This window comes from Gopherus evgoodei, chromosome 3, assembly GCF_007399415.2.
Source record: "Gopherus evgoodei ecotype Sinaloan lineage chromosome 3, rGopEvg1_v1.p, whole genome shotgun sequence".
Classification (NCBI taxonomy): domain Eukaryota; kingdom Metazoa; phylum Chordata; order Testudines; family Testudinidae; genus Gopherus; species Gopherus evgoodei.
Window position 1 is genome coordinate 186,864,898 of NC_044324.1, and position 25,672 is coordinate 186,890,569.

General features: G+C 44.0%; 1 protein-coding gene across 1 annotated transcript in view; it reads right to left on the reverse strand.

The window, feature by feature from the left end:
- LRPPRC (leucine rich pentatricopeptide repeat containing) overlaps positions 1-25,672 on the reverse strand; it is a 164,957-nt gene that overhangs the window by 34,108 nt on the left and 105,177 nt on the right. The window contains exons 26-29 of the mRNA XM_030557665.1: positions 20,055-20,123; positions 19,644-19,734; positions 2,408-2,550; positions 2,186-2,279 (exon numbers count right to left, since the gene is read on the reverse strand). Coding sequence (XP_030413525.1) covers positions 2,186-2,279; positions 2,408-2,550; positions 19,644-19,734; positions 20,055-20,123 — 397 coding nt within the window. The remainder of the gene's footprint in view (positions 1-2,185; positions 2,280-2,407; positions 2,551-19,643; positions 19,735-20,054; positions 20,124-25,672) is intronic.

Consider the following 25,672-nt stretch of genomic DNA (forward strand, 5'->3'; position numbering starts at 1 on the left):
TGGAGAAATGCTGAATTTAGAAGCTTTACGTAAACACAAAAATAATAATGATGATGACGATGCATTCCAGGTGAGTGCTGTAGAAGAAATGCCCTCAGAGCTAGGGAAGTGAAAGGTATTGGACTGGAGTGTAAATGACCACTCGTCATGGTTGATAACAAAAATGCACATCCATTCTCAGTTGCACCAATAAAGTAAAATTCATTGTTGGATACAAGATAAGAAAAGTGCTCAGCCTCAGATTAACTAAAATGCCATAAAACTGAATATACGTTCTCTACCTTTAAAGTAAAAGAGATTTCTTAACTTTGTATCACACATTGGTTTTAACTGGGGTGCTTTGTTATCAATTAAAATGGCAGTTACTCAAGGTGATTTACTTACAGTTAGTATGTTGGAGGTTAAAAGTGTTCTTAGTTCTAACTAAATGGGGGGAAATGGAAAAAAAAGTCTTCAAAGAACTCTATGCAGGAATTTGTGATTTTACAGGGCTTATTTTGTTTACAGCCAAGAGACAGATGTGATCTTTTTTCAGTGGCAAGTTATCTTGCAGCATTACAGTGAAATGGGTTCAAAGACTTTCGGGCCAGAAGGGATCATTGTGATAACCTAGTCCAATTTCCAGCATAACATAGGCCAAATAATCTCACCTATTAACTTCTGCATTAAGACCACAATTACTGTTTGAACGATAGCTAGGGCCTACCAAATTCACAGCTGTGAAAAACATGCCATGGACCATGAAATTTGGTCTTTTGTGTACTTTTACCCTAGACTATAGAGACTTCACCAGCTTTTTCAAACTGCGGTTCTGACTGAAAAGGGGGTCATGGAAGGGTAGCAAGGTTACTGTAGCGGTGGTTGCAGTATTGCGACCCTTCGGTGGCTGGAGAGTGGTGGTTGCTATCCAGACACCCAGCTCTCAAGGCAGTGCCCCGCCAGAAGCAGCACAGAATTAAGGGTGGCAATACCATACTATTCTACCCTTACTGCTGTTAGTGGCAGCACTGCCTTCAGAGCTGGGCTCCCGCCAGCAGCCACTGCTCTCTGGCTGCCAGTAGTAGTGCAGAAATAAGGGTGAGAATACCATGACCCCCCTACAATAACCTTGCACCATCCCTCCACTCTCCCCCGTCCTGCCGCCTTTTGGGTCAGGACCCTTATAGTTACAACATGGTGAAATATCTGAAATCATGAAAATTTATTATTTTTAAAATACTATAGCTATGAAATTGACCAAACTGGACCATGAATGTGGCAGGGCCCTAACTATAACATATCTTTTAAAAAGACATCTCAGAATTGATTTATAGACTTAAGTGGTGGAGATTTTTCAAAGTTTTTCTAGTTACTCTCACTGTTAAAAACCTGCACCTTATTTTCTAGTCTGAATTTGTCTAGATTCAGCTTCAAACTAGTGCATCTCATTTTGCTTTTTGCTGCTATATGGAAGAGCTGTCAACTATCAAATCTCTTCCTCAAGTAGGTACTTGTACACCATGATCATATCACCTTTTTACTTTCTCTTGGATAAACTAAACAGACTGTGCTCTTTAAATCTCTGACTGTAAGGCATGTTTTCCAGATCTCAAATGATTCTTGTCGATCTTTTAAGCCCTTTCAATTTTTCAACATTTTTTTCGAAGTGTGAACACCAGAAATGGTCACCATAGTCCAGTAATGGCCTCACCAATGCTGTATAAACAGATACTACTGTCTCCCTACTCATACTTGGTATTTCATTGCTTCTGCATCCAAGGACTAGATACAGAATATATGAAAATGAAAAACCTACAATAATACAATGTGTTCAACTGATTACTGATAAAAAGTACAGGACAGGAGAATTTCTTTTAAAATAAACCTATATGTTTGGACAGCTATCAGTGCTGAGTGGCCTCACAGTGGTCTTTAACACTGATCTTGACAGACATTACCCGTTGATATTCGATCAATGCAACTGACAAAACTCAGAAATGTAAGTTACACAAAGGATACTGCAGAACTGGATGCTGCACCCAGCACACACTTGTCTGACAGATTCCAAAAATACTACTGTAATTTTAAACCCTGCATTCTAGACTCAGGTATTGCATTAGGTTTTTGAGAGCACTGGTTACTTTTGTTGATTGACAGAACCTTGCTTCTTTAAAGCCAAAGAAAAAAAGACCAGTTTTCAGTTTACCTTGGACACTGCCCTTCTTGCAGAGCATCAACACTTTCTTCTCAGGGTTATTTTCTGAAACAGAAGCTGATTCTACATGGTCTTCATACCAAATCTTTAAAACAAAGCAATAGTTTAATTAAAAAACATACAACATGAAGAGACACATGGAAAAAAAAAAAGCATGATTCAAACAAAAAGAACACAATGTTGCACTTGTATGTAAAGTTAAACGCAAATTACCTCAGGCACATCAAATGGTACTTCTTGACCATTGTTCTTAAGAGTATCAGCCAATAACCTTAAAGTTGTCTCACGAGGAATAACATTTTCTTCCTGCATTTTAGTCCAAGTTGCATCAGCTTTTCGCCAGTCATTACTGATCTCTGAAAGACAAGATTCAGTCTTCACATCTAATACATATCCAGATATGAATCCTACATTTTCAGTGAAAAATTGTATAATGAAAAAGTACGCAAAATCAAAAATTAAATATAAGATAGTTCTGTTCTTTTTAGAAGCACCAGAATGAGAAGAGTAATGGGTGTCGACGGGAGAGCGTCTCACCTCACCATAGCGTAGTATGGACCCCACGGTAAGCAGATCTAAGCTATGTCGACTTGAGTTATGCTACTAACAACTCAAATTGCATAGCTTAGATCAACTTTTCCCCCGTAGTGTAGACCTGCCTTAAGTGTTTGAAGCACCCAGGCCTTAGATTTTAGCCATGAAAAACTGGGAAACCTCAAGTGACAAAAGGTTAAGAACCAAGAACAATTTCTCTTTAAGGCAAATATTGACATAAAATGACTTCTTGACTTCTAATCATTTTTTAACTTCCACATTCAGCTCCTTTTTGTTTACATAATATAGTTCCCAAAATAACTCTTAAAAGACTTGTCTGGAAATATCACATCAAGGTTGGATAATTATGTTGATATAAATGCAAGTGTTTCATGAGCTTCTGAGACCCTGCACCAGTTTTTGTAACTTTTTAATCACATTCCCCCATATTAAAAAATGTTCTTTTTCACTGTGGCAACACAGAAAATATTGGAAACTGAGCATATACAGGAACACAAACTGACCACACAAAAAGTTCTTACATGCATAAAGTAAGCAAACCAAAAAGAAACAACAGTATGTAAAACAGGTTCTGACAGAAGTGTGATTTTTACACTGATGTTTTCCCTTTAATCCTCACTACAAATTCTGCGGTATTAATCATCTCTCTGAAGACTGACAAACAGTTCTCTCACGAATTTGCTCTATTTAAAATTTCGTGCAGATTCTAATGCATAAAAAAACAACTTTGTTCAGAGAACTTTTAAACTGTCTCATAGGAACTTCCAAGCTACTTAAGGTCTTGTTGAGGTCGCCCCAAAGGAATTCAGAAGCTTTGAAGCTGCTATGTCAATAAATTAAGAGCTCCTTAAGAAGACATGCATATCTCTACAGACTCAAAGCAACTCTCAGAGGTTACATTCTCAAAAAGGAACAAATCCAAAAATTTTCTACCCAACTTATAGTTCTGTGCAATTGCTCTCATTTGGGACAGGGAATGAGTGTCTAGCATTTTCACATGACTATACAAAAATGTTAGCACATTCAAATGGAAAAAAAAATCCTCTCTCTCTAAATCCCACTTCTTAAAAAAAACCCAAAAACCAAACTTAATTACCCGTATATGAACTGTGGTTCTTCAAGATGGTGTCAGCAGTGTGTGGATCCCACTTTACGTATGCCTGCACCTCATGTGTGGGAAACTGGTATAGAATTATGTCGGGCTATGTCTATCATCCTGTTTGCTCTGGCGAGGGCATAAAAAGGCACAAAAGCCACAGTTCCCTAACTAATGCAGAATATCAGATGTGGAGGACTTTGAAAAGTGGGAATGGGGAGAGCGTCATGGAATCCTCCACACTGATGATAACATTGCAAAGAACCTCGGTTATTGTAAGGTACGTAATGTTCTTTCTTGAGTATGAGTCAGTGTGGATCTCACTCTAGATGACTGATAAGTAGTGTCCAATCTGGAAGGTGGGACTGAGAAGTCTTGATTTAACTCAACAATTATTCTGAAATTGGCATTTGACCTTTCAACTAGATCAAAGGCATAGTTCTTAAAGAAAGTCAGGAGGCTAAAGTTTCCAGATATGGGTACGTTCCTAAAGCAGAGTAGCTGTAGCTTGTGCTCTAGTGGAGTAAGCCGTAATATGTGGAAGGAAAGATGCATCAGCCATTTGGTAGCAGGCCGATATGCACAGTGTGATCTGTTTTAACATGCTCTCAAAGGAGAGGGTTTACTCCTTCGAAGCACCAAAGATAGCCAGGAAGAGACAAGACGACAGAATAAGCCCTTCAGACTATCAATGTAGTATAAGGCTCCTGAAACAGAGTGTGGAGTTTTTCTTCTCTGGAACAGAACAAGGGTTAGGGAAGAACAAGAATAAACTGAAGGACTGGTTCAAGAAATTTCAAGACCACTTTAGGAATAAACTTCAGATAAGGTCTCAACACCACCATATCTCCGTGGAATACTGTATGGGGAAAGAGGGGGTTAGAGCTTAGGCTATAAAGGTCAATTATCTCCATGTGATGATGACTAAGACAGCCCACCTTGAGGGTAAGATAGTGCAAGCACCATTCTGAAAGTAGCTTGAGAGAAAGTTATAGGAGGTTTGACAGGTGGGCAAGTATGCAATAATCCTTTCAGGAATCTAGATGCCGTGGGATGTGAGAAGACTGAACAAGTGGAAAATATGTAGACTGCTGCAAGAATGGAACTGAATGAATGAGAAATTTCTTACCTTATAATTTTCTGCTAGCAGCTTCTCTCCTCATTCATCACTAACAAGTTAGACCCACCCCCTACCCCATGTAATTTGGAGGCAGTCCAGTGTTGTTGCCAGGGGCTCCAGCTTAGGCCACCAGAAGAGTTTTTCCAAAGCTTTAGAAACCCTTCAGCAACCAATTATTAGCATTAATATATTAATTAACCTTAAGTCAGTTATACCCAAGTCTCCCTTTAGAGAAAGACATAAATTTGTATTCTGATCATTTACCAGACTACTAGGGTGGGTTGAATGAGGTGAGAAGCTGTTAACAAATAAGAAATTTCTTACCTGATAATTTCTTTGTTAGTAGCTTCTCCCTCATTCACCACTAATGTGAAGTAGTGATTAGTGAATCACAGAAATGGGAGGGGGGAATGATGAGAAGAGCTTAATTATTGTTAGTAGAAAAATCAGCAGGAATTGAAAGTCTTGCCCTCCTCCCCCAATAAAACAAGAACTTTATAAACTGAGAATGACTCTGCAGAGGAATAGAAACTTACTTTATAAATATTCCTCAGGTGAGACTCATACTTTTTCCCCAATGCCCTCAGGGACTTCTGTGAATAGTTTTTCAGGTGCCTAAGATGCCATCTGGTGCAGCATTTTAACATCTTGTCTGCAGCAACTTTGCGGCCCTAAGGCTTTGGTACTTTTGAGGTATGAAACGAACAGGCTACAACTGGTGGGCATGCTCCATTTACTGGACTAGGACCAGGGCCAGCTCTATTGTTTTTACTGCCCCAAGCAGCACGCTGAATTGCTGCCATGAACGGTGGGGGCAGTCAGTGTGCCATTAGGGCGGCATGCGCGTTTCCGTGGCAGTGGCAATTTGGTAGCAGCTTCTGTCTTCAGCCGGAAGACAGAAGCTGTGCTGCCGTGGACAGCTGAACTTGGGGACAAAAGCACACGGACTGCCGCCCCTTGCAGACTGTCACCTCAAGCATCTGCTTGGAATGCTGCTGCCTGAAGCCAGTCCTGACTAGGACCCCAGAGTGCTAGGAATGCCCATGTATGCAACAGCCTTCCAAAGGAGTGCTAAGGGTTAGAACAAAATGATGGGAAAACTATTTCCCAGGAACTGTGGAAAGCGAAACTTACCTTGAACAGAAGGATTTCTGCAGCTATAAGAATAACCTTTTCCTCACAACAGCAGCAGTGCTGTTAGAGACAAGATGGAACTAATCCCAGAAAAAATGGTTACAAACCTTCCATAACCACTGTTCTTCTAGATGTTTTGTTTATGTCCATTCCAACACAGGTATGCACGTGGCACGTGCACTGCCACCAGAAAGTTTTCCCTCAGTGGTATCTGTGAGGTCAGCTCTGGTGCCTCCTTGAGTCGGGTCTTCATAGAGCCAGTATATAGGGCCCTACTGCCCCCTCAGTTCCTTCTTGCTAGCTAACTCTGAAGGGGGTTGGGGGGGGAAAGAGGTTTGGAATGGACACGAGAAACATCTCAAAGAATAGGTTAGTAACCACTTTTCTTCTTCGAGAGCTTGCTCATGTCCATTCCAATGTAAATGACTCCCAAGCAGATGTAGGAGAAGGGTTTGGAGTTCATTAACGAGCAGACTAACATAGCTCTGCCAAATCCAGCATTGTCTCTAGCCCGCTAAATGATGGCATAGTGTGATGCAAAAGTGTGAACTGAATAAGTATCATGCTCTACAGATGTCCTAGATTGAGACCTGTGCCAGGAACGCAGCTAAAGATGCTTAGGCCCTGTGGAATGTACCATTAGGGCCGGGACCGTTGCTAGGTCGTAGCATGTGTGGCTACAAGAAGTGATCCACGATGCGATTCTCTGGGCTAATACTGGAAGACCTTTTATCGTGACCGCTACCACCACAAAAACTTAAATAATTTCCCAAAATGATTTAGTCCTTTCTATTAGAAGGCAGGCACATGTCTGACATCTAGTGAGTGAAGTCTCTTTTCCTGGCTATTGGCATGTGATTTCGGATAGAAGACTGGCAGGAAAATGCCCTGGTTACTACGGAATTCTGAAACTTTGGGAGGAAGGCTGGGTGAGGGTACAGCTGGACCTTGTCCTTGAAAAATACCATGTAAAGAGGTTCTGAAGCAAGGGGCCTAATCTGAGACCTTCTAGACGAAGTAATGGCCACCAGAAAGGCCATCTTCCAGGAGAAGTAGATGACAGCGCATGTTGCCAAGGGTTCAAATGGGGGACCCAGGAACCTGGATAATACTAGGTTGAAATCCCAAGGTGGGATTGACTGTCATACTTGGAGATAAGGCCTGTCCAGGCCTTTGAGGAAATGACTACAGATCGAGCCGGTGAAGACGGACTGGCCATTTACTCATGGGTGAAAAGCCAAAATCGCAGCAAGTTGGACTCTAATCGATGACACAGTTAGCTCTTGCTGCTTCAGGTGAAGTAAGTAGTCCAGAATGAATGGGTGAAACACCTCTTTGTGCTGACCAGATCGAGAACCTTTTCCACTTTACCAGGTACATAGCTCTAGTGAATGGTTTCCTGCTCCCTGAAAGGACCTCTCGAACTGGTCTGCAGCACGCTAGCTCCAAGGAGTTCAGCCATGGAGCTTCCAGGCCATCAGATGAAGGGACTCGAGGTTTGGATGATGTAGGTGGCTGTGGTCCTGTGAGTTCAGATCTGGAAATGGAGGCAGGCTGACTGGTGTTTCCGCTGAGAGGTCCAGAAGGGTGGTGAACCAGGCTGGGGCTATCATGATCAATCTCCATCCTTCCCTTCCAACCTTCAACAGGACCTTGTATAAGCAGAATGGGAGGGAATCCATAAATGAGATGGTCCTTCTAAGGGAGAAGAAACATGTCTATGAGCGAGCCCAGGCTGTGATTCAAGAAGGAGCAGAATTGCACACTCTTCCACTTGTGCCTTGTCGCAAACATGTCTATCTGGAAAATGTCCTTCACAACATCTGGGTGAATGGACCACTTGTGACTAAAGAAGGATCTGCTGAGACGATCAGCTAATGAGTTCTGTGCCCCTGGAAGATAGGAAGCTTTAAGGTGTATTGAGTAGGTTATGCAGAAATCCCACAGGCAAAGAGCTTCATGGTATAGGTGAGAGGAGTGTACCCCACCCTGTCTGTTTATATAAAACACTGCTGTTGTGTTGTTTGTAAGTACCAGCTCGAACTTGCCTTCCAGATGGAACCGGTACACTTGGCAGACAAGGTGCACTGCTCTGAGTTCCCTCACATTGATGTATGGAGAGAGTTCCCGCCTGGGATCAGAGGCCCTGGATTCTGAGTACCTCCAGATGAGCCACCCAACCCAGTGCAGGTGCAGTTGGTAACTACAGATATTGACGGATGTGTTCTTGACAATGGGACACCTGCACTTACTGTCCTCACGTCCAACCATCAAAGGACAGTGGTGATCACTGAAGGGGGAAGAGTGACAACCATGTCCAAGCAATTCCGGCCTGTACACTGATGCTAGCTAAGTCTGAAGAGGTCTGAGTCATACTCTTGCATGCTGTACCACGTAAGTGTATGAGGCCATGTGCCATTGGAGTTTTAGGCAGTTTCTTGCCATAGTGGTGGGGTGGTTTCTGAGGCTCTCAGTGAACATGCCTAGGGGCTGGAACTAGGTTTTTGGAAGGCAGGCTCTGGCTTGGACGGAGTCAAGGACCGCCCCTATAAATTTTAATCTTTGAACTGGAGAGAGCGTCGATTTCTGCATATTTATCAACAGGCCTAACTTCTTGAAGCTTGACAGTATTTATCTTACATTTGCCTGCACCTGCGCCTTGATCAGCCAGTCATCGAGTTAACGATAAATCTATACCTTTGCTTACTCGAGAAGGCCGTGACAACTGCCATGCACTTTGTAAATACCCAAGGCGCTGCTGACAGGCTGAACGGGAGCAAGGTAAACTGGTAGTGTACCTGGTTCACAATGAATCAGAGGAATTTTTTCTGATCTTGGGAGACTGAGATATGAAAGTAAGAATCCTTCAAGGCAAGGGCAGCATACCATTCCTCTGGAATCTGGGAGGGGACAATGGAGGCCAAGGAGACCATGTGGAACTTCAGCTTCTTCGCAGGTTTGAGGTTTCGCAGGTCCAGGATGAGTCTGAGACCACTGTGACCTTGCAGTCTATACGATTTTATAAAAATATGCTAATGAGTGACTATAATGTAACTGGAATATGCATCATGCAAAAGGTCTCTTGTAAGGTATCATTACAAAGCTTATAATCTACTGAGTGTGATCATCCTATTTGTATAAATGTAACACTTGTATCTGAAATTAGAAATATGAACTATAACTCTGAGAGCCTATTTTAATTATATAAAGTGTGGGCCATTAATGGTGGTTTGGAATCTTGACAACTCCCATTAACCAGGACAATTGACTGCAGATGGCTCTGTTTTACCTGTAAGTCTTCCTCAATATCTGTGTGCTGGCAATTGGGTAATGAAGTCTTGCAGTGACATGTAAAAGACTTATGCAAAAGATATATAAATAGGTGAAATGGAACAAAGGGGGAGAAGCTACCGTGAAAAATACCCTAGCTGGAACAAGAGCTGTACCAGGGGAAAAAACTGTGCTCAGGCCCGGAAGGTGTCCAGTCTGAGGAAAATCTTACTGAAGCATCTCTAAGGGTGAGATTATCTGTATCCAGTTTGATTAGACATAGATTTGCATGTTTTATTTTAGTTTGCTTGGTGACTTACTTTGTTGTGTCTGTTACTAGTTGGAACCACTTAAATCCTAATTTCTGTATTTAAGAAAATCACTTTTTACTCATTAATTAACTCAGAGTATGTGTTAATACCTGGGTGGGCAAACAGCTGTGCATCTCCGTCTATCACTGTAATAGAGGGTAAATAATTGATGAGTTAAACAGATTTATTTGGGTTTAGACCTCATTGGGAATTGGGCATCTGAGTGTTAAAGACAAAAACACTTCTGCTAGCTGCTTTCAGGTAAGCCTGCAGTGGTTAGGGGACGTGATTCAGACCTGGGTCTGGGTTTGTAGCAGGTCTGGCTCAAACAAGGAAGGGCACTGCAGTCGTAAACTGACAGGGCAGGAAAGCAGGGGCAGAAGTAGACTTGGCACATCAGGTGGCAGCTCCCATGGGGAGTTCTGTGATCCAACCTGTCACAACCACCACTGGCCTTTGGGATTAGGCCATAGCAGGAGTAGAACCCCTGCTCCAGCTCCGGAGGAACCTCCTCTACTGCTCCCACTTGCAGGAGTGTTTGCACCTCCTCGATTAGAAGTTGCTTGTGAGAAGAGTCCGGGAGGGAGGGAAAAGAGGAGGAGGGAGCAAAGGAAGGAAGGGAAGAACTGAATGGCAGGGTGTATCCCAGACCTATTGTGTGTAGCACCCACAATCTGAAGTGATTTGGGCCTGTATTCAACAGAAGTGTGATAATTGGTCCACATTAATTGGGGAAGGTGGATCCACACACTGGCCTGGTATGCCATCCTCAAGTGTATCCTCAAAAAGTTTGTTTAGAACCCACGCTTGTCTGGCAGGGCCAGGTCCGGGGTCAACAAGAACTGGGGACGAGGCCTCTTCTTATAGCTCCTGCCCCACCTCTTACTGTAGTCCTACCTTGACTGAGGCTGGCAGAAACAGGGCAATGGTTGGGGCTTAAAATACTTCCTTATAGGAACCGGGATGTGGAACACAAGGGATTTTAGAGTGGCCCTCCAGCAGTGGTGGGCAACCTGCGGGCTGCATGCGGCCCACCAGGGTAATCCACTGGCGGGCTGCCAGACAGTTCGTTTACATTTGCATGGCCAGCTGCAGATCCCAGTGGCTGTGGTTTGCCATTCCCAGACAATGGGAACTGTGGGAAGCAGCAGCCAGCAAGTCCCTGCGGCCTGTGCTGCTTCCCGCAGTTCCCATTGACCATGAATGGTGAACCCTGGCCACTGGGAGCTGCAGGTGGCCGTGCAAATGTAAACACATTGTCTGGTAGCCCATGAGCAGATTACCCTGATGGGCCACAGGTTGCCCACCACTGCCCTAGAGTCATTCAAGCTGTAGGGCTTTGAATCTGTTTGCTCTGAAAAGAGCAATGTGTCCTCGAAAGGGAGGTCCTGGATAGTCTGCTGGACCTTGTAGGAGAGGACCGAGGCCTGAAGCCATGTGCTTCTTCTCATGACCACAGTGGAAGCCATGGTTTGAGCCGCAGAGTCTGCTACGTCTAAAGCTGCCTGAAGGGATGCTTTTGCCACCACTCTCCCTTCCCTGACTAGAGCTAAGAATTTGACATTGGATGCCTGTGGCAACAGCTCTTTGAATCTGGACATCATGCCCCCAAGAGTTGAACTCGTAGCAGCAGAGGATGGGTATATAAAAATTCAAACCTTTTTGTAGAGACAAAGTACTTTTTCTCCATCCTCTTAGAGGAGAGTTACAGTGAGGCTGGAGTCTGCTGGAGGGCCTTAATGGGCTCTAGAAGGGCAATGTTCAGGGGCAATGCCGCTCATGACGGACCAGAAGAGATCAAGATGTCCACCAAGGTATGAGAAGATTCAGATGTTTCCTTTGCCTGAACCCTCAGGCTTTGAGCAACACTCCTGATGAGCCCAGTAATTGTCCTGAAAGGCTGCAACCAACGTCCCTGCTACAGTCTCATCAGGTGAGGAAGATGAAGATGCCTCTATGCGTACAGGGCCCTGTTCTTCTCTCTCAGCCCTGGAAGGATCCTGCGGTACCAAGTCCTGGGGTTTGGTGCTAGGTTCGGTATCAGCTTGAGGTTTCTGCACTGAGCAAGGTGGTGGGGGAGCGCTAACTCCAAAACAACAGAGTACAATCTCCTCAACTGTGACTTCTGGACTGGTTGAAATGCCCAGGGGTTCTAAAAGGGCCACTGCACTGGCATTTACCACTTTGCTGGCCAGGCCATTTGCACCCGGGGATGGCGATACCCGGAATGATGATAGCTCCCTTGCTGCCTCGAACGTCTCTAGAATAGATGGTAGTGCCAAGGAGAGTCCAACGGTAGCAGACTCAGTGGGTCCCTTCTCAGGGCTAGAGTCAATGGTACTATGCTGGCAGCTGTTGAATCTGATTGGCCCGGCATGGGTCACACACTCTGGCTTCCCTGTGAGCAGCGGACCTCAGAGTTGGTGAGCGCCCAGCCACTCTTCCACGGCACCAGTGCCGAGAGTCCTGTTAAGGTGTGGACCTCCTCTGTACCAGAAATGCCTGACAGTGCCAAGAGTCCTGGGATGCAGAAGAGGCATCCTTCCTCAGTGCTAGAAATGACAGGCATCACATCACTGTCTGACCCTCAGAGAAGCTGGAGCACTTCTCACCAATGTTGAGGTGCTCAGTGCTGAGTCAGCATGGCTCAGCTCTGATGGGGGATGCAGAGCTGCCCCCATCAGAAGGAATAGAGCCGTTGATCCCTGTTCTTCTTGGCACAGGGCTTTAACTCCTTGCAGATCCTGCAGAGAGGTTCCGGCTAATAACTGACAGTCCTAAATAATGCCTGGAATTGTTCTCTATGCTTCCGTGGAAGATGTTCAATAAAGGATGCAAACTTATAATTTGCGTAGTCATACTTGGTCATGATCACCCGTTTGTGATCTGAAAATGGAGGGTTGCCAATTAGCAGGCCTTCCATACAAAAAGGTCTAAACTTTTCTAGTCCCTGCTTCCTGGTAGTACACCTGAAACAATGCCACCTACCTTCCTTATTTGCAGCATCTATCATCAGGGAATTAGGACAGGGACGGGAAAAGAAAAATTCTAAGCCTCTGGGGGAGCATAATTCTTATCTGTCAGTTTACAAGTTGGCAGTATGGTGGCAGAAGTTTGCTAAAAAACCTCCAGGAGTACTTCATTAATGGGTAGGACAACTCAGGTAGGTGTTGCCAGCTGCAAAATGTCCAGAAGCTTGTGACTTGAGTCTTTAAACTCCTCAAAAGTTATCTGGAGAGCATCCGCCATCTCATTCACATGGTCGTGGAACTGATAAAAGTTATCAGCCATCAGTGGTAGTGGAGGAGGCATAACTGCTTCATTCGCAGATGAATTAGAGGTTTGAGGCGTAGCCTCTCTATCTGCCCTAGTCTCTGTTCCTCAAAAGTCTCCTCATGTTGGGGGTTTGGTGGAGGAGACTGTAACCCCCTAGTTTCCTGATGTAATGGAGAGGGAGGTCTGGCAAATTGCTCCCAATATGCTGCCCGAGGATCTCAGTATGGCCATTGCCAAAGCACATACAGGACAGGGGGTGGTACCCAGGACCCACTATCCCTGACGTGGCTACGGGTCTCTGACAAAGTATGGGTTTCTGTAATGATGAGGAGGGGAACCCTGTACTGATAAGGAGGAGACTCTGCCTCAACATCCCCCAGTGCAGGTGCCCCAGTAGAAAAGGGCGGAGAATTCTGCAACGGTAATCCAGAGAGCAGATTCTTGGTATCAGAGGGTCATTTGGTTCCCATAAGCAGAGGAGACTCATCTCATACTAACAAGTCCCTGGAATAATGGAATTCCTATGATATAAAGTGGATTGGTACCGACGCTGCAGTTGACTTGGGTAGTACCATTGGTTTGGAGTGCATAGGCACTGGAGCTGAAGTGTGTGCTTTGATTTTGTCAGTACTGATGGAGACAGGCAAGGTACCGTTAGCGAGTCTGAAATGGACGGTGCTGATTTGGAGGTGGACGGTACCAGAGCCCTGCCACCGCTGTTTCTCCAAAGTGCTTTGAGATCTCCCTGCTCCATTGGTACCAGAGGTAGAGTCTTTTGCCTTCATGGTACCAAGTCAAAAACTAGCAGGAGTTCAGGACTGCTTGAGAGATGTCTCCTTGTGGTGGAAGACACAGCTTCTTTTCTTCAGAGCCTTCCCTGAGTCCTCCAAGATCTTCCCCTTCTTAGGCGTGACCTTAGCTGAAGGATCACTGGATCTGACCTGAGACAGATGTCGGAAGGAGGGGGGGCAATCTCCCTGACCTGACTCAGAAGCAGGTCAAAGGGAGCACTCCATCATCAGCAGCTTCAGTTTGGTCTCTTGATTCTTCTGAGTTCTAGATTTTAGAGTTAGGCAAACGTTACTCTTTTGGGAGATATGGGACTTTCCCATGCAATGGACACACTTACAGTCGCTGTCACCTCCAACAAAAAAGACCGTGTTTGAAACCTGAAGAGCTAGGCATGCCCTGCTAGGCTATATATGCTCCTTAGGAAAAAATGGACAAGAAAAAAAAGGGAAGAGGAAAAAACTAGAATTTCCCAAACTATCTAACTAATTCAATACTAAACAACAAATAATACTACACTAACTAAACTGCAACACATGTTGAAGCACACATCAGGTGGACATACTAGAGCTCCATCTCAGGAAGAGGCAGTACAGAAGGAACTGAGGAGAGCCCTATATGCTCTCAGACTTCAGCACAAGGTTGTATAGAGCACATGCATGTGCCGACCATACCCTACTAATGGAAAATCTCTGATCAAGGGCTTGAGAAGCACATATGCACCTGAGGTAGAGCACCAAAGAGGGACATTATTTGAAGAACAGAAATTGTAACAAGCAATTTTGGTAAACAGCTCTTGGAATGCACTGAAGTCATGGGGCAAAGGTATCAAAGATGCAGAGATAGGAAGAGATGTGGTGATACTCCTGTTCTGGTGCCCTTTCCTCCTCACCTCCCTGTTCCTGCTCCTCTCTGTCATGTGTTGGAGGTCTAAAGATAGCACAAATGACTGCTTCCTAGCATAGTGGTAATGCGACTGGCTCCTGGAGATGTGAGATGGTGTACCCCAATAACTCCAGTAGGGTCACAGTGGCGCACAATACTGATATGTCTAGATTTGTTGGGGTTGGCCAAGTCACTGCTATCCATGTGATGGTCTCCTCTGGTGTGCTCCATAGGATTGCCTTCTGATCACAGGGGAGAAGGCTCCCTGCTGTACATCAGTGAGAAGGTATACCCTGTTGAAAAAGATGATGAATAGGCCTCATCGGGGACAGAACTGACATATATGGGAATCTTGTACCAGTGTCAAAAAAGGTCTCTGTATCAGCCAATGACATCCTTGGTAGACTCCTCCATTAAAGAAACATTAAGTGCCATAAGCAATTCTGTAGATGGTGCCAACATGGACACCAGCACTGCAGCCAACATCAAGTCTGGTGCAAAGCCTTGTTTCTTCAGCACCAAGCTTGAGGCCAATCCAGCATCGCTAGCCCCTGAGTGGTTTTTTCCCTGGAAGGCTGATGTCTAGTTTTCCCACAAAGAGAGGTCATGTCTGCCTCTTTGTGCCATTTTCCTTGCATCTGGGGAGAGGTAGTACTAGTCTTCAGAGATAGAGTCAACTTCCTGATGTCAACTTCTTGTCAATATCAGTCTTTGGAGGTTACCTGCCAACTGGTAGGGACGTTCAAAGATAAGTATTTGACCAGGATATGGTGTGTTTTTAGATTAATTCCCTCTTCTGGATAAAAGGTAACCTGCATGCATTTTTCCAAGGATATAAAACCTGAGGCAGATGCCCTAGAACTCTCTGTGGTCCCTCAGCTTGAGCAACACAAGTTAGAACAGCTTCCTTCTTCACGATCAACTTCTGGTGAGCTCATGGTTCCAAGCAACTTTCATCTCCCAATAAAGGCGATATAGTCTTATGAACCAAGAGAGGGATTACTCAGTGGCAAAAGCATCTTTGATTTTGAATGTCTTACATACACATGATATCTGTTATTTGAAATTGTCAAAAGCTGAAGATAAAATTTACGGGCTAGATTATTTCAGAAGTTCAGATAAAAGAAGATTTCTTAAACATCTAAGAGCTTTGTCCTCTCTTGGTTCTACATAATTATGGGTTAGTTTTTTATACCCAGGATCACATTTTAGATTCGATTGAAGGCTATTAATTTTGCTCCACTTAAAATTTGAAAGCAGATAGAGAACTATGGCCTAGGTATTCCATGAGAACTCTCAATTATACTCCTGTGTGGAATAGTTTTGATACTTAGTCTTCAATGGTTGAAAGCAGGCAAGTGCATAGCTTTTGTCTTTTATGGTGACAGAAAGTTGCAAAACTTTCCCATTTATTTGAGTAGATGGAATTTGTTGTGACTTTTCTTGTAGACTGAAGAATTTGTGTGGTAGAGTTTGATAAATTATATCTGTTTAGATTTCTACTCTCAGCAGACATGCTGTCAGACTTAGTAACTGTTGGAGAGGACAGGTTGCTTGTTCGGAAGTAGGAGGACTACCTCCTGGTGAAGCAAGATTACATTTTAGGCCCAGTTGTTTTATTATGATGAACCAACATTTATAAAGCCAGAATGGAAATACAAATATAGCTTGGTTTTAAAGCTTTTTGAGGCTGCTGAGAAAGTGAAAGGTATTAAAGGCATGAAGGAAAGATTTACAATAGGTTTGTAGCCATTTTTTGTTGCATTATTCATGTCTTCTGCTTGCATGAAGTTTAATCAGGACAGGAAACATCCTACGTTCTATGACGTGAAAAGGCAGTTTTCTAATAGTTTGCAGAAAAAGCACTACTGAATCTGAGTAATAACTCACCATCTCTAGTTCTAATAATAGAAGGATATATTGTGGTTATCTTCTCAGACGTTTATGCTTTGAAGTCACTGGATTGCTCTGGGCTAAATATTCTTTGGCATATAGAATTGTTAAGATGTAGATTACATTCTTGGGAGGGGCGGGGGGAAACGCTGCACATTTGTTAAAAAATGTGTCATACTACTTCAGGCTTTAATGATAAGTTTTCCCTTGCACAATTAGAACTAAGTGTTGTAAAGGTTTCTTGATAAATATCCATGCCAACAGATTTTATTTGACCTTTCTTGAAGTTTTTTGCTGATTTTTATAATACTTTCTAATGTCCTAATACAAACACATTGTTCAGTATCTAATCTCTAGAACATGAAAAACAGGTACCCCAAGCTTCCGGATAACCAGAATGAGCAGCATTTTTGAAAGTATATGATATAGTTTCTGGCAATGATAATCTTTCCTGCACAGAATAGCAAAATCAATGTTAAGATAAATCATTCCTGAAAATCTTATTTCAGAGCCAACTATTAAGAAATTATACATACTACATCTTACAACAGTTGTAGCAAGAATATTGTACGGGGATGGTTAACCCACTCCTGCCCTAAAGGGCTTAAAACAGCCCTGGGAGAGGGCTGTGGCAGGGAAAACAGCTAACAGGTTGATTGGGGAAGCAGCCACAACTGGGCCAAGCCCCAGTCAGGCCTCAGCTGGCCCTATATAGGAGGCTGGGAACCAGGAGCTCAGCACTCTCTCTCCAGCTGTAGAGGGAGATGGACCTGGCTGCAAGGACCTGGGCAGAGTACCTGAGTGAAACAGAGCTGGAGAAAGGCGGAGGAGCTGGGGAGGCTCCAGCCTGGAAAGCCCCAAGCTGCGGCCTAGCAGAAGACCAACGGGTACGGGGGGTTGCAGAGGGAAGCCCAGGGGTAGGCAGAGGCAGCAGGTCCAAACCCTCCTTGACAATGATGAGTGGCTTATACTGCAGTCTACCCCAGGGAATGGAGGCTAGTTGGTGACTAGCAGTAGCCCACGACTAAGGCAGGCTGGGGATAGAAGGTTGGGGGTTCTCCTGGGTGGGGAGACCCTAAGACTGCAGAGGTATTGCCAGGGGGCAGTGCCCAAAGACAAGAGGCACTGCGTCCTGGGAGGGACACCAGCCTGCAGAGGGTGCTCTGGAGGCTGGACGAGCTAATTCCTAGAGACAACCTGCAGGAGGTGCCACGGGGGTGAGTTCCGCGCCTTTACAACATGGGTCTCAAACTCAAATGACCATGAGGGCTAGTTCATTGGCCTGAGGGCCGCACCACTGACACATACACCCCTCCCTGCCCCCAGCTCTGGCCCCACTCCACCCCTTCCATGAGGCCCCGCCTTTTCCCACCCCTTCCCTGAAGTCCCCACCCCAACTCCTCCTGCCTCCCTGCACCCAGAGGGTGCATGAGGGATGTGGTGGGGGCTCATGGCAGGGAGATGAGGTGCAGCAGGGGGTTGGGGTGCAGGCAGGGGGCTCAGGGTGCAGGAGGGGTGTGGCATGCGGCAGGGGGCTCAGGGCAGGGAGTTGGGGTGCAGCGGGGGTTGGGGTTCAGGGAGGGTGCTCAGGGCACAGAGACTGTTTAAGGGATAATGGAAATTTTTATAACCTTTCAGCCAAACAAATCTAGCTACAGAATCTTCATACAATACCAACTACAAAGAATTGTAACAGAAATTAGCAGGGGTTTTCCCTCTTCAAATTATTTTAAAACCAAAAGGTAGTAAATTGACCAACTGGTACACAGGCCAATCACACTGGATAAAATTTACTCATGGGATGGAGGGTCAGTACGAGGCCTTCTTCATCACTAAAGCCCTACATAGTTACTGTGTGGAGGCTATGCTGGTGGAGTGGCTCTACACCCCTGTGTGTTATAGAAATGGTCTCCAGGCTGATCCCACATAGTTGGGCATGAAGGTGGAGTAACATAGGGTCTGCAGATCCAGTGGACACAGAAAACTCAGCAACAGTTACAGTGGAAGTGCAATGGCTATTATGGCTCATGGCTAGAAATCTCTGGCAGGCAGGTTTCTGCAGCAACCCTAGCCCTGGGCTGCAGTAGAGAGTTGTATTTTATCCCTCCCAACACACCCATACAGAGCCTGAACCACTTTATGTGACTGGAATGGATCTCACCCAGTTATAATTGCTTGCAGGCAGTCTACATATTTCTGGCTAATTTTTATTAATGCTGTGAAATATAAAGAAAATGGGAATCTAATCTCTGCTACAGAAAGTGGCCCCAAAATTAAATGGTTAGAGCAATCACATAACTAATTCTATATTTGAAACCATTTTCCCTTCCCTCCCACCCAAAAAAGCCTCCACAACAAAACACTCATCCAAAAGCACAAATCACAGCCACAGCAACAAACAAGTTATGGGTAAAACTTTGGAGCATGTTACAAATACATAGAGTCCATGATAAATAAAACCTAAGGCGTTTCTCAAGTATTTTACTTGATTTATAAACATGGAATAAATTGAAAAATTTAAACGCCAACAAGTTTTAACTTTTATGGGTTCTATTTTGGCTACAACTATGGATGTAACTTCAGACAAATGAAGCAGAATAAGAGTTTTGAAACATGGCAACACTGGTATTTTCTTGGGATGTAAAAAGAAACTAGGAGAGATGATAAAGCAAATGGTTCAGTGAAAGTAGGGACAAAAGGCACTTTTCAGGCCACCTCACAAGCCAGGAAAAAATCTCTCCATGATCTGTGACAAAAGATCATGTTAAGGATCAAAGGAAAATTTTCTGGGTTTCAGAGAAGAAATTCATTGCAAAAATGCAGAGTTTACTGTTTGAGCAGCCTAAACAGAATTGGTAGACTGCAAAGCAAACCTAAGTCAGAAAATTCCCATCAAGAGCTGTGCTACACATCATTACTATCAACACCGAGAATGGTCCTTTTGAGAAATATAGTTTTAATTGGTTAATTGAAAATCCAAAACCAGTTCAAAAACTTACATTTTGTTCCCATTACACAGTTTAAGGCTTCCACTATTAAAACAATTAAAAATTCCCACAAAGCTATCACTGGAATAACAGTTTCTAACAGAGCAAAAGAAAAGATTTTCAGTTAACTTACTGCATAATTTTAGGAGGTAGTAGTACATCTGATCTCTATCACACTCAAATAGTTTTTGAGTCATTTCCACCATATTTTCTAAAGTTTCCATCTTGGAGCGGACGGAGGGAGGGAGAACAAGAAAAAAGTTATATAATATAAAATATCTGTACATCAGACTATGGCTTAATTTAATTTTTATATGTATAATCACATATGCAGCTCACAAATATGTACATACACACATGTTCAGTCAAAAAATTTGGAAATGTAAATAAGACTATATATTTTTTCACTAAATATAAAGTATCAATTTACATCATTACTGTTTATGTAAATTTTGATATGCACGAAATACTTCACAACTTATTTGTGTATTACCATTGAAGTATTAATCACAAACAGACAGGAGACATCGTGCAACAAATGTACCTGGTTAGTTGCAATACACTTCTCGGCAAACCACTGCAGCCTCCCAGGACGAGCTCTCAAGCCTGGTGTCTGTAAAATAGTATTTCCGCACAAAAAAAAATGTCAGTTTACTTAGCCAAAGTATTTTCTTAAAAGGTAAAAGTAATTATATGTTGTCATAATGAAGTATTTTATGATTGATTCGAAGAAGACTTCTCACAATTCTAAACATTTATCCTAAGTGAGTTAAAAAATGCAAAGGTTGTATTGGCGACTCTGCAGAAGCAATAACCATGTTTCATTCTAAATATATTGCAATTCAACAGTACTTTTGGACTGAAAATTGCTATGCTGTTTCTCTGATTGAATGGATTTTTTTTTTGAAGTCTCAGACATTAGTTGAGCCATTTGGGTAGGTAATAGTGAAAAAGTGACACATTTTGAAACAAGAATGCATTTAAAAAAAAAAAAACTTCATCACATAGTTCAAGAATGGTTTGTTTCGAAGACCACAGCCTACCTTGATTTTTTATTGTCAAGAGCTTTTGATATTTGAAGAAATAAGGTTCATAATGTAAGTAAAAGCAATTGAAAATTGAGTATGCAACACAACTTTACTTTTCCTGCCATCATTTTCAAACACACGCTCAACGTGAATCTACGAACACACACAACTACAGACGACCAGAGCGCTATATATTCTGATAGAGCATCACAAATAACATACCACCCTGCTGATTCCATTCCTTCCCATTACAAAATACTTATATTTTAGACTACAGATACAAATTAGCCATCTCTCTCACTCCTTCAGAAGAATGCCAAATGTTCACAAATTGTTGTCTTCATGAAATAGTCACCCAGAATAGTAGCAATTACTCACTAACTGAAACACCAGGACTCTGACTCTTTTTTCCAACTGCAGCATCTATTTACATCCCTACTCCATCAACATCTAGTACCAGAAATTTTCCTACTATATTCCACTGTTTTTAGTGCCAGCTTCTGTCCCAACTACAATACTCTCACCAGAAGACACGCTTAATCCAGTGTACATTATAGCAGTTGCAGGCAGCAACCACTCTATTCTATACACCATAGCATAAATTCCACTACAAATTCATCTTACAGCTATTTTTTCAGGCTCTCTGCACACTCAGGAGGAAGATACCATTGCATGTTTTCAGGATCCTCTTCAAAATCTTGAAGTCTAGATATACTGTTTAAAATAAAGCTGAGATTCTGCAGTACTATTCTGTAATAAGGACTGAAGTCGGTGGGCATGGAATCACAGAATACCAGCGATTGAGGGTACAGTTAAGGTTGCAAAACAATTTACATTATAACTCTGCTTTCACTTCCTTATAATGTGATAACCCTTCTCCCTTTTCAGGTGAGATTTTCTATACTTAGTCCATGTGGCTTTTTTCCCCCTCTTTCTTTCTTTCTTTCTTTCTAAGTCTGAGTCAAATCTGTTCAATTTTTTTGAGTTATGGGAATATAAAAAAAAATTCCAACTAATTTTTTTGTTTTGTTATATTGCCCTTGTTTGGTTGGAAAAAAGTTGATTTAAAGTAAGGAAGTGTTCAAAAACTGCATACCAAGAACATTCTGCTGAAGATTTGCTCATATCTACATGCACACACTATGTCTGAAAAACATGGTTCAAGGACAAAGTTCCACTGGTAAATTTCATAAGCTCTGCAAGCTGTATAAGCTATACAACAAACAGCTTACCAACTCCAAAAATCGAAGAGCTTTTGAATTTCTATCTTCCTCATCTTCCCGCCCCCCCCCCCGTAAGTAAGGAAATACAAAATTTAAGGTTCCAACAGCAGTGTTAATTTAGACATTATGCATGTATTATTTTTATGCATTTTTTAGTTAATTACTTTAATACATTCCTTTTACAGTTGTAAAGTATAGAGCATAAAATATTCAATTTTGTGCAATATTGTGATAAATTATCACTTCATTAACCTTTACATTTCCTGACTTTGCTAAAAATTTAGCTGCTTAAGATTCTACAGTCTTAATATGGATCATTTTGAACCAGAAATAGTTCAGAACAGAATCAAAGTACGTTTAAAACAATTAAAGGGACATCGCTAAGTGAAGAAAAAAATATCACATCTAAATCTGAAAATTGTGGACCTACTGTTTTCACACTGCAACAACTAATACTCCTGAGGGCATTCTGTGCCAAAAATAAAAAAATTGTTCTACACAGAATATTTTAAAATTCTGCAAATTTTATTTGTCAAATATGTGTGGAGGCTCCAGCACAGCACTGGGGAGCACAGGCCAATGGCTGCACAGAGGTGGGAGATCATTGTGCAGCTCCTCCCGGGACACAGACTCAGCAGTGAGGCTGCACCCAACCCTGACACAGCGCAAGGACCAGGCCTTCCCCAGAAACACCCCAAGGCCCTGCCGCACCATGCCAAGTGCGCCAGGCATGGACAGGCAGGCTCAGCAAAGCAGGATCCAAATGTGGAGGGGCTTAGTATGGGGGAATCCAGTTGTGGGTTAAGACAGTTCTGTGTGGGGCAATCTGGGTGTGGGCGGCTCAGTAGGGGATCCAGGTGCGATCAGCACAGGGGCTTGTTGGGGGATTCTGGATGCAATGGTAATGGGACTCTGCAGGGGGGAAGGTGATCAGCGGGGGGGTATAGCTCATCGAGGGGTATTGGGGTGGTGGGCAGAGTGAGGGGTCCAGATGCTGGGGGAAGTGGGGCTCAATAGGGTGGGGATCCAGGTGTAGCTGGTTGGGGCTCAGTAGGGTGGGGATCCAGGTGCAGGTGGCTCATTGGGGTGGGTCCAGGTGCACGGGGAGTGGGGCTCATCGGGGGGAGGGGGTTTTCTGGGTGCAGGAGGAGGGTCTGGGTATGAGGGGGTCTGGATGCACGTGGGTTGGGTGGATGGGGGAGCAGCTTCCTGTACCTCCTGCACCTGAGAAGCGATGGGTGCAGGAAGTGCCGGGAGGAGTTTGCAAAGCTTCCTATAGCTGGGGGAGAAATCTGAAGGTGGGTCTCACCCAGCCCCGGATGCCGTGCAAGGGAAGAGGAAGTCCTATCCTCCCCAGCCCACCCAAGACTAGAAGCTGAGCCTGGCACAGGGTAGAAACCACCAGCTAGGTCTTCCCCCATCTTGCCTGCTTCCCCTCTTCGCTGGCTGCCTTGGTCACCCAAACCATACTTCTGGGAAGGATCACATGACCACGCATGGCTTCCCTTTGCTTCCCCACTAGAAAGTCATTTTTCTGCAGGGAAACAAAGAAATCTGCAGGGGACATAAATTCTGTGCATGCGCAGTGGTGCAGAATTCCTCTAGGAGTAAAACTAAGATTACTACAATATAGATTAGAGATAAAACATTTATCTTGCCTCTCAATTTACTTTGTGCATTTCCAGCATTTAGTGGACAGTTAGATTCACTTTTTTCCTCAGTGCTCAGTCACCAGGCAGTCAAAGGGTGGGTAAAAACAGAATGACCCTCCACCGGAGGGTGGGAAGCACTGATAGCTGCTGAGTGCACCCTGACGGAGTTGAGAGCAAGTTCTATGCCTTTAGATAGAGGAAATAGTTCAAGAACATTGGATGCCAACAGCCTCGTTTCTGTTGGGCCCAGGATGTGAAATGTGCCCACTTAGCCCAGCAGGATCATCTTGTAGAGTCCTTCCTGATATTGGAGAGGACCTCTCGTACTGCCAACGAACACTCTCATGCTAGCAGAGGTGTCCATGCAAAGACCAGTCTGTCAGGTGAAGTGTCTATGGATCGTGGAGTCTGCCATTGTATTGTGTGAGCAGTTCCAGGAACATCAGGAGCAGGAATGGAGGATGTTTTGAAATATGGAGAAGCAGAGGAAACCAGAACTGGTGAGGCCAGAATGGAGCGATCAGGATGACTGATCACCCTCTCCCTTCAGAGTTTTTGAAGAATGGATGGCCCAAGTGGTAAGAGAGGGAAGACACAGCTGACCCAGTCCAACTAGGTGACGACCAGCGCATCACCCTGCAAATGGACAGAGTCCTCCCCTTGAGCAGTACTGAATGTACATGGCATTGGTGTGAGATGCAAAGAGGTCCTTGATTGGAGTTCCCCATTGACCAAAAACATCTGCTATTACCATGTCATGCAGTTCTCATTCATGGTTGGTTGTCAAGTTCCTGCTGAGTGCGTTGGCATTCTGCATCCCTGGAAGGTAGGCCATTGACAAGAGGATACAGTGTACAATGCAGCATTTCCAGAGGCACATGGCTTCCACACACAGTGCTAGGGAACTTGTGCCTGCTTGCTTGTTTATGTAGTAAACCCTAGTGGTGTTGTCCGACATGATGAGAACATGACGAGAATGGATGGACAGCAAAAGCGTGCGGCATGCCTTGAGTACTGCTCAGAGTTCCAGGATACTGATGTGCATCCTGGTTTCTCAAGTAGTCCAATTTCCTTGCATCATGCAATATCCCATCTGTGTTCCACAGCCATTAATCTGTTAGGATAGACATGCTCGGTGAGGATGGGAGGAAGGGCATTCTGAAGCAGACTTGGAATGGGTCTGTCCACTATCGGAGGGAAGTGATGATCTCTGATGGGATGGTGAGAATGGCATCCATAGGTTGGTTGCAGCCATAGTTATAGGAAGCAGAAGCGCAGGCAAACAAACGCTGTGACATACGTACATGCTGCCCTGTGGCTGAGGAGGCAAAGAACAGTTCTGGCTGAGACTGAGGGGTTGGATGACACCGAAGCAAATCAGGTCCAGTAGACTCCAGGGTGTCTTTCAGCAGGTAAGCACATCTGGAGACTGCATTGATGCATTTGCCGATGAACTCCAGGGACCTTGTGGGATAAAAAGCTGATTTTTCAATATTCACTCACCCCTAGGGAAGAGAGGAGTAAAAGGAGTAGGGATATTGATTCCTGAGCTTCCTTTCTGGATTCCGCTGCCAGTAGCCAGTTGACCAAGTAAGGGTAGATGAGGACGCCTTGCGGTTGGAGGTAAGCTGCTATCATGGAAAAAAAAATGTGAAGACTTGTGGAGCAGTGGTGAGTCCTGTACTGGAAGTGTCGTAGAACCCACTTCTCCATTATTGCGCTCCATGCTGGTAGAAAGTTTTATACAGCCTTCAAAGGGAGTGGTCAACAAAAAGTATTGGGATGTACTCAGAAATAATGCTTACACAAAGATTAGGTGTGCTGTGCGGTGGGCTGCACTAGCGGATCAGGTGGACCATACCTGTGGATCTTCAGGTGCTTCTGCGGAGATTCGTAGGCTCATTGGTGGTACAATTGGGGAGTTCAATAGCATTGTGTAGGTGGTGGATGGTAAAATGTTTCGTTTCGGTGCTGGATCATAAGGTGGTTCTAGAGTCCTTCAGTGACTGTAAAAAATCATCCGTCTTCTGGTTGAAGAAGTGTGATTCATCAAATAAGGAAGTTCCTCAGTTGTGCTCTGAAACTCTCTAAGGAAGCCTGAGGAATGTAACCAGGATTTCCTCTCATGATGATTCCAGTCGCCATTGTTTACGTAATCAACTGCAGCCTGAAGTATGGTCCTGGAGACCAACTTGACCTCCTCCAAAATAGCCTGGAAGTGGGTACAATCTTTCTGAGATTGTTTATCTGCAAAACCCA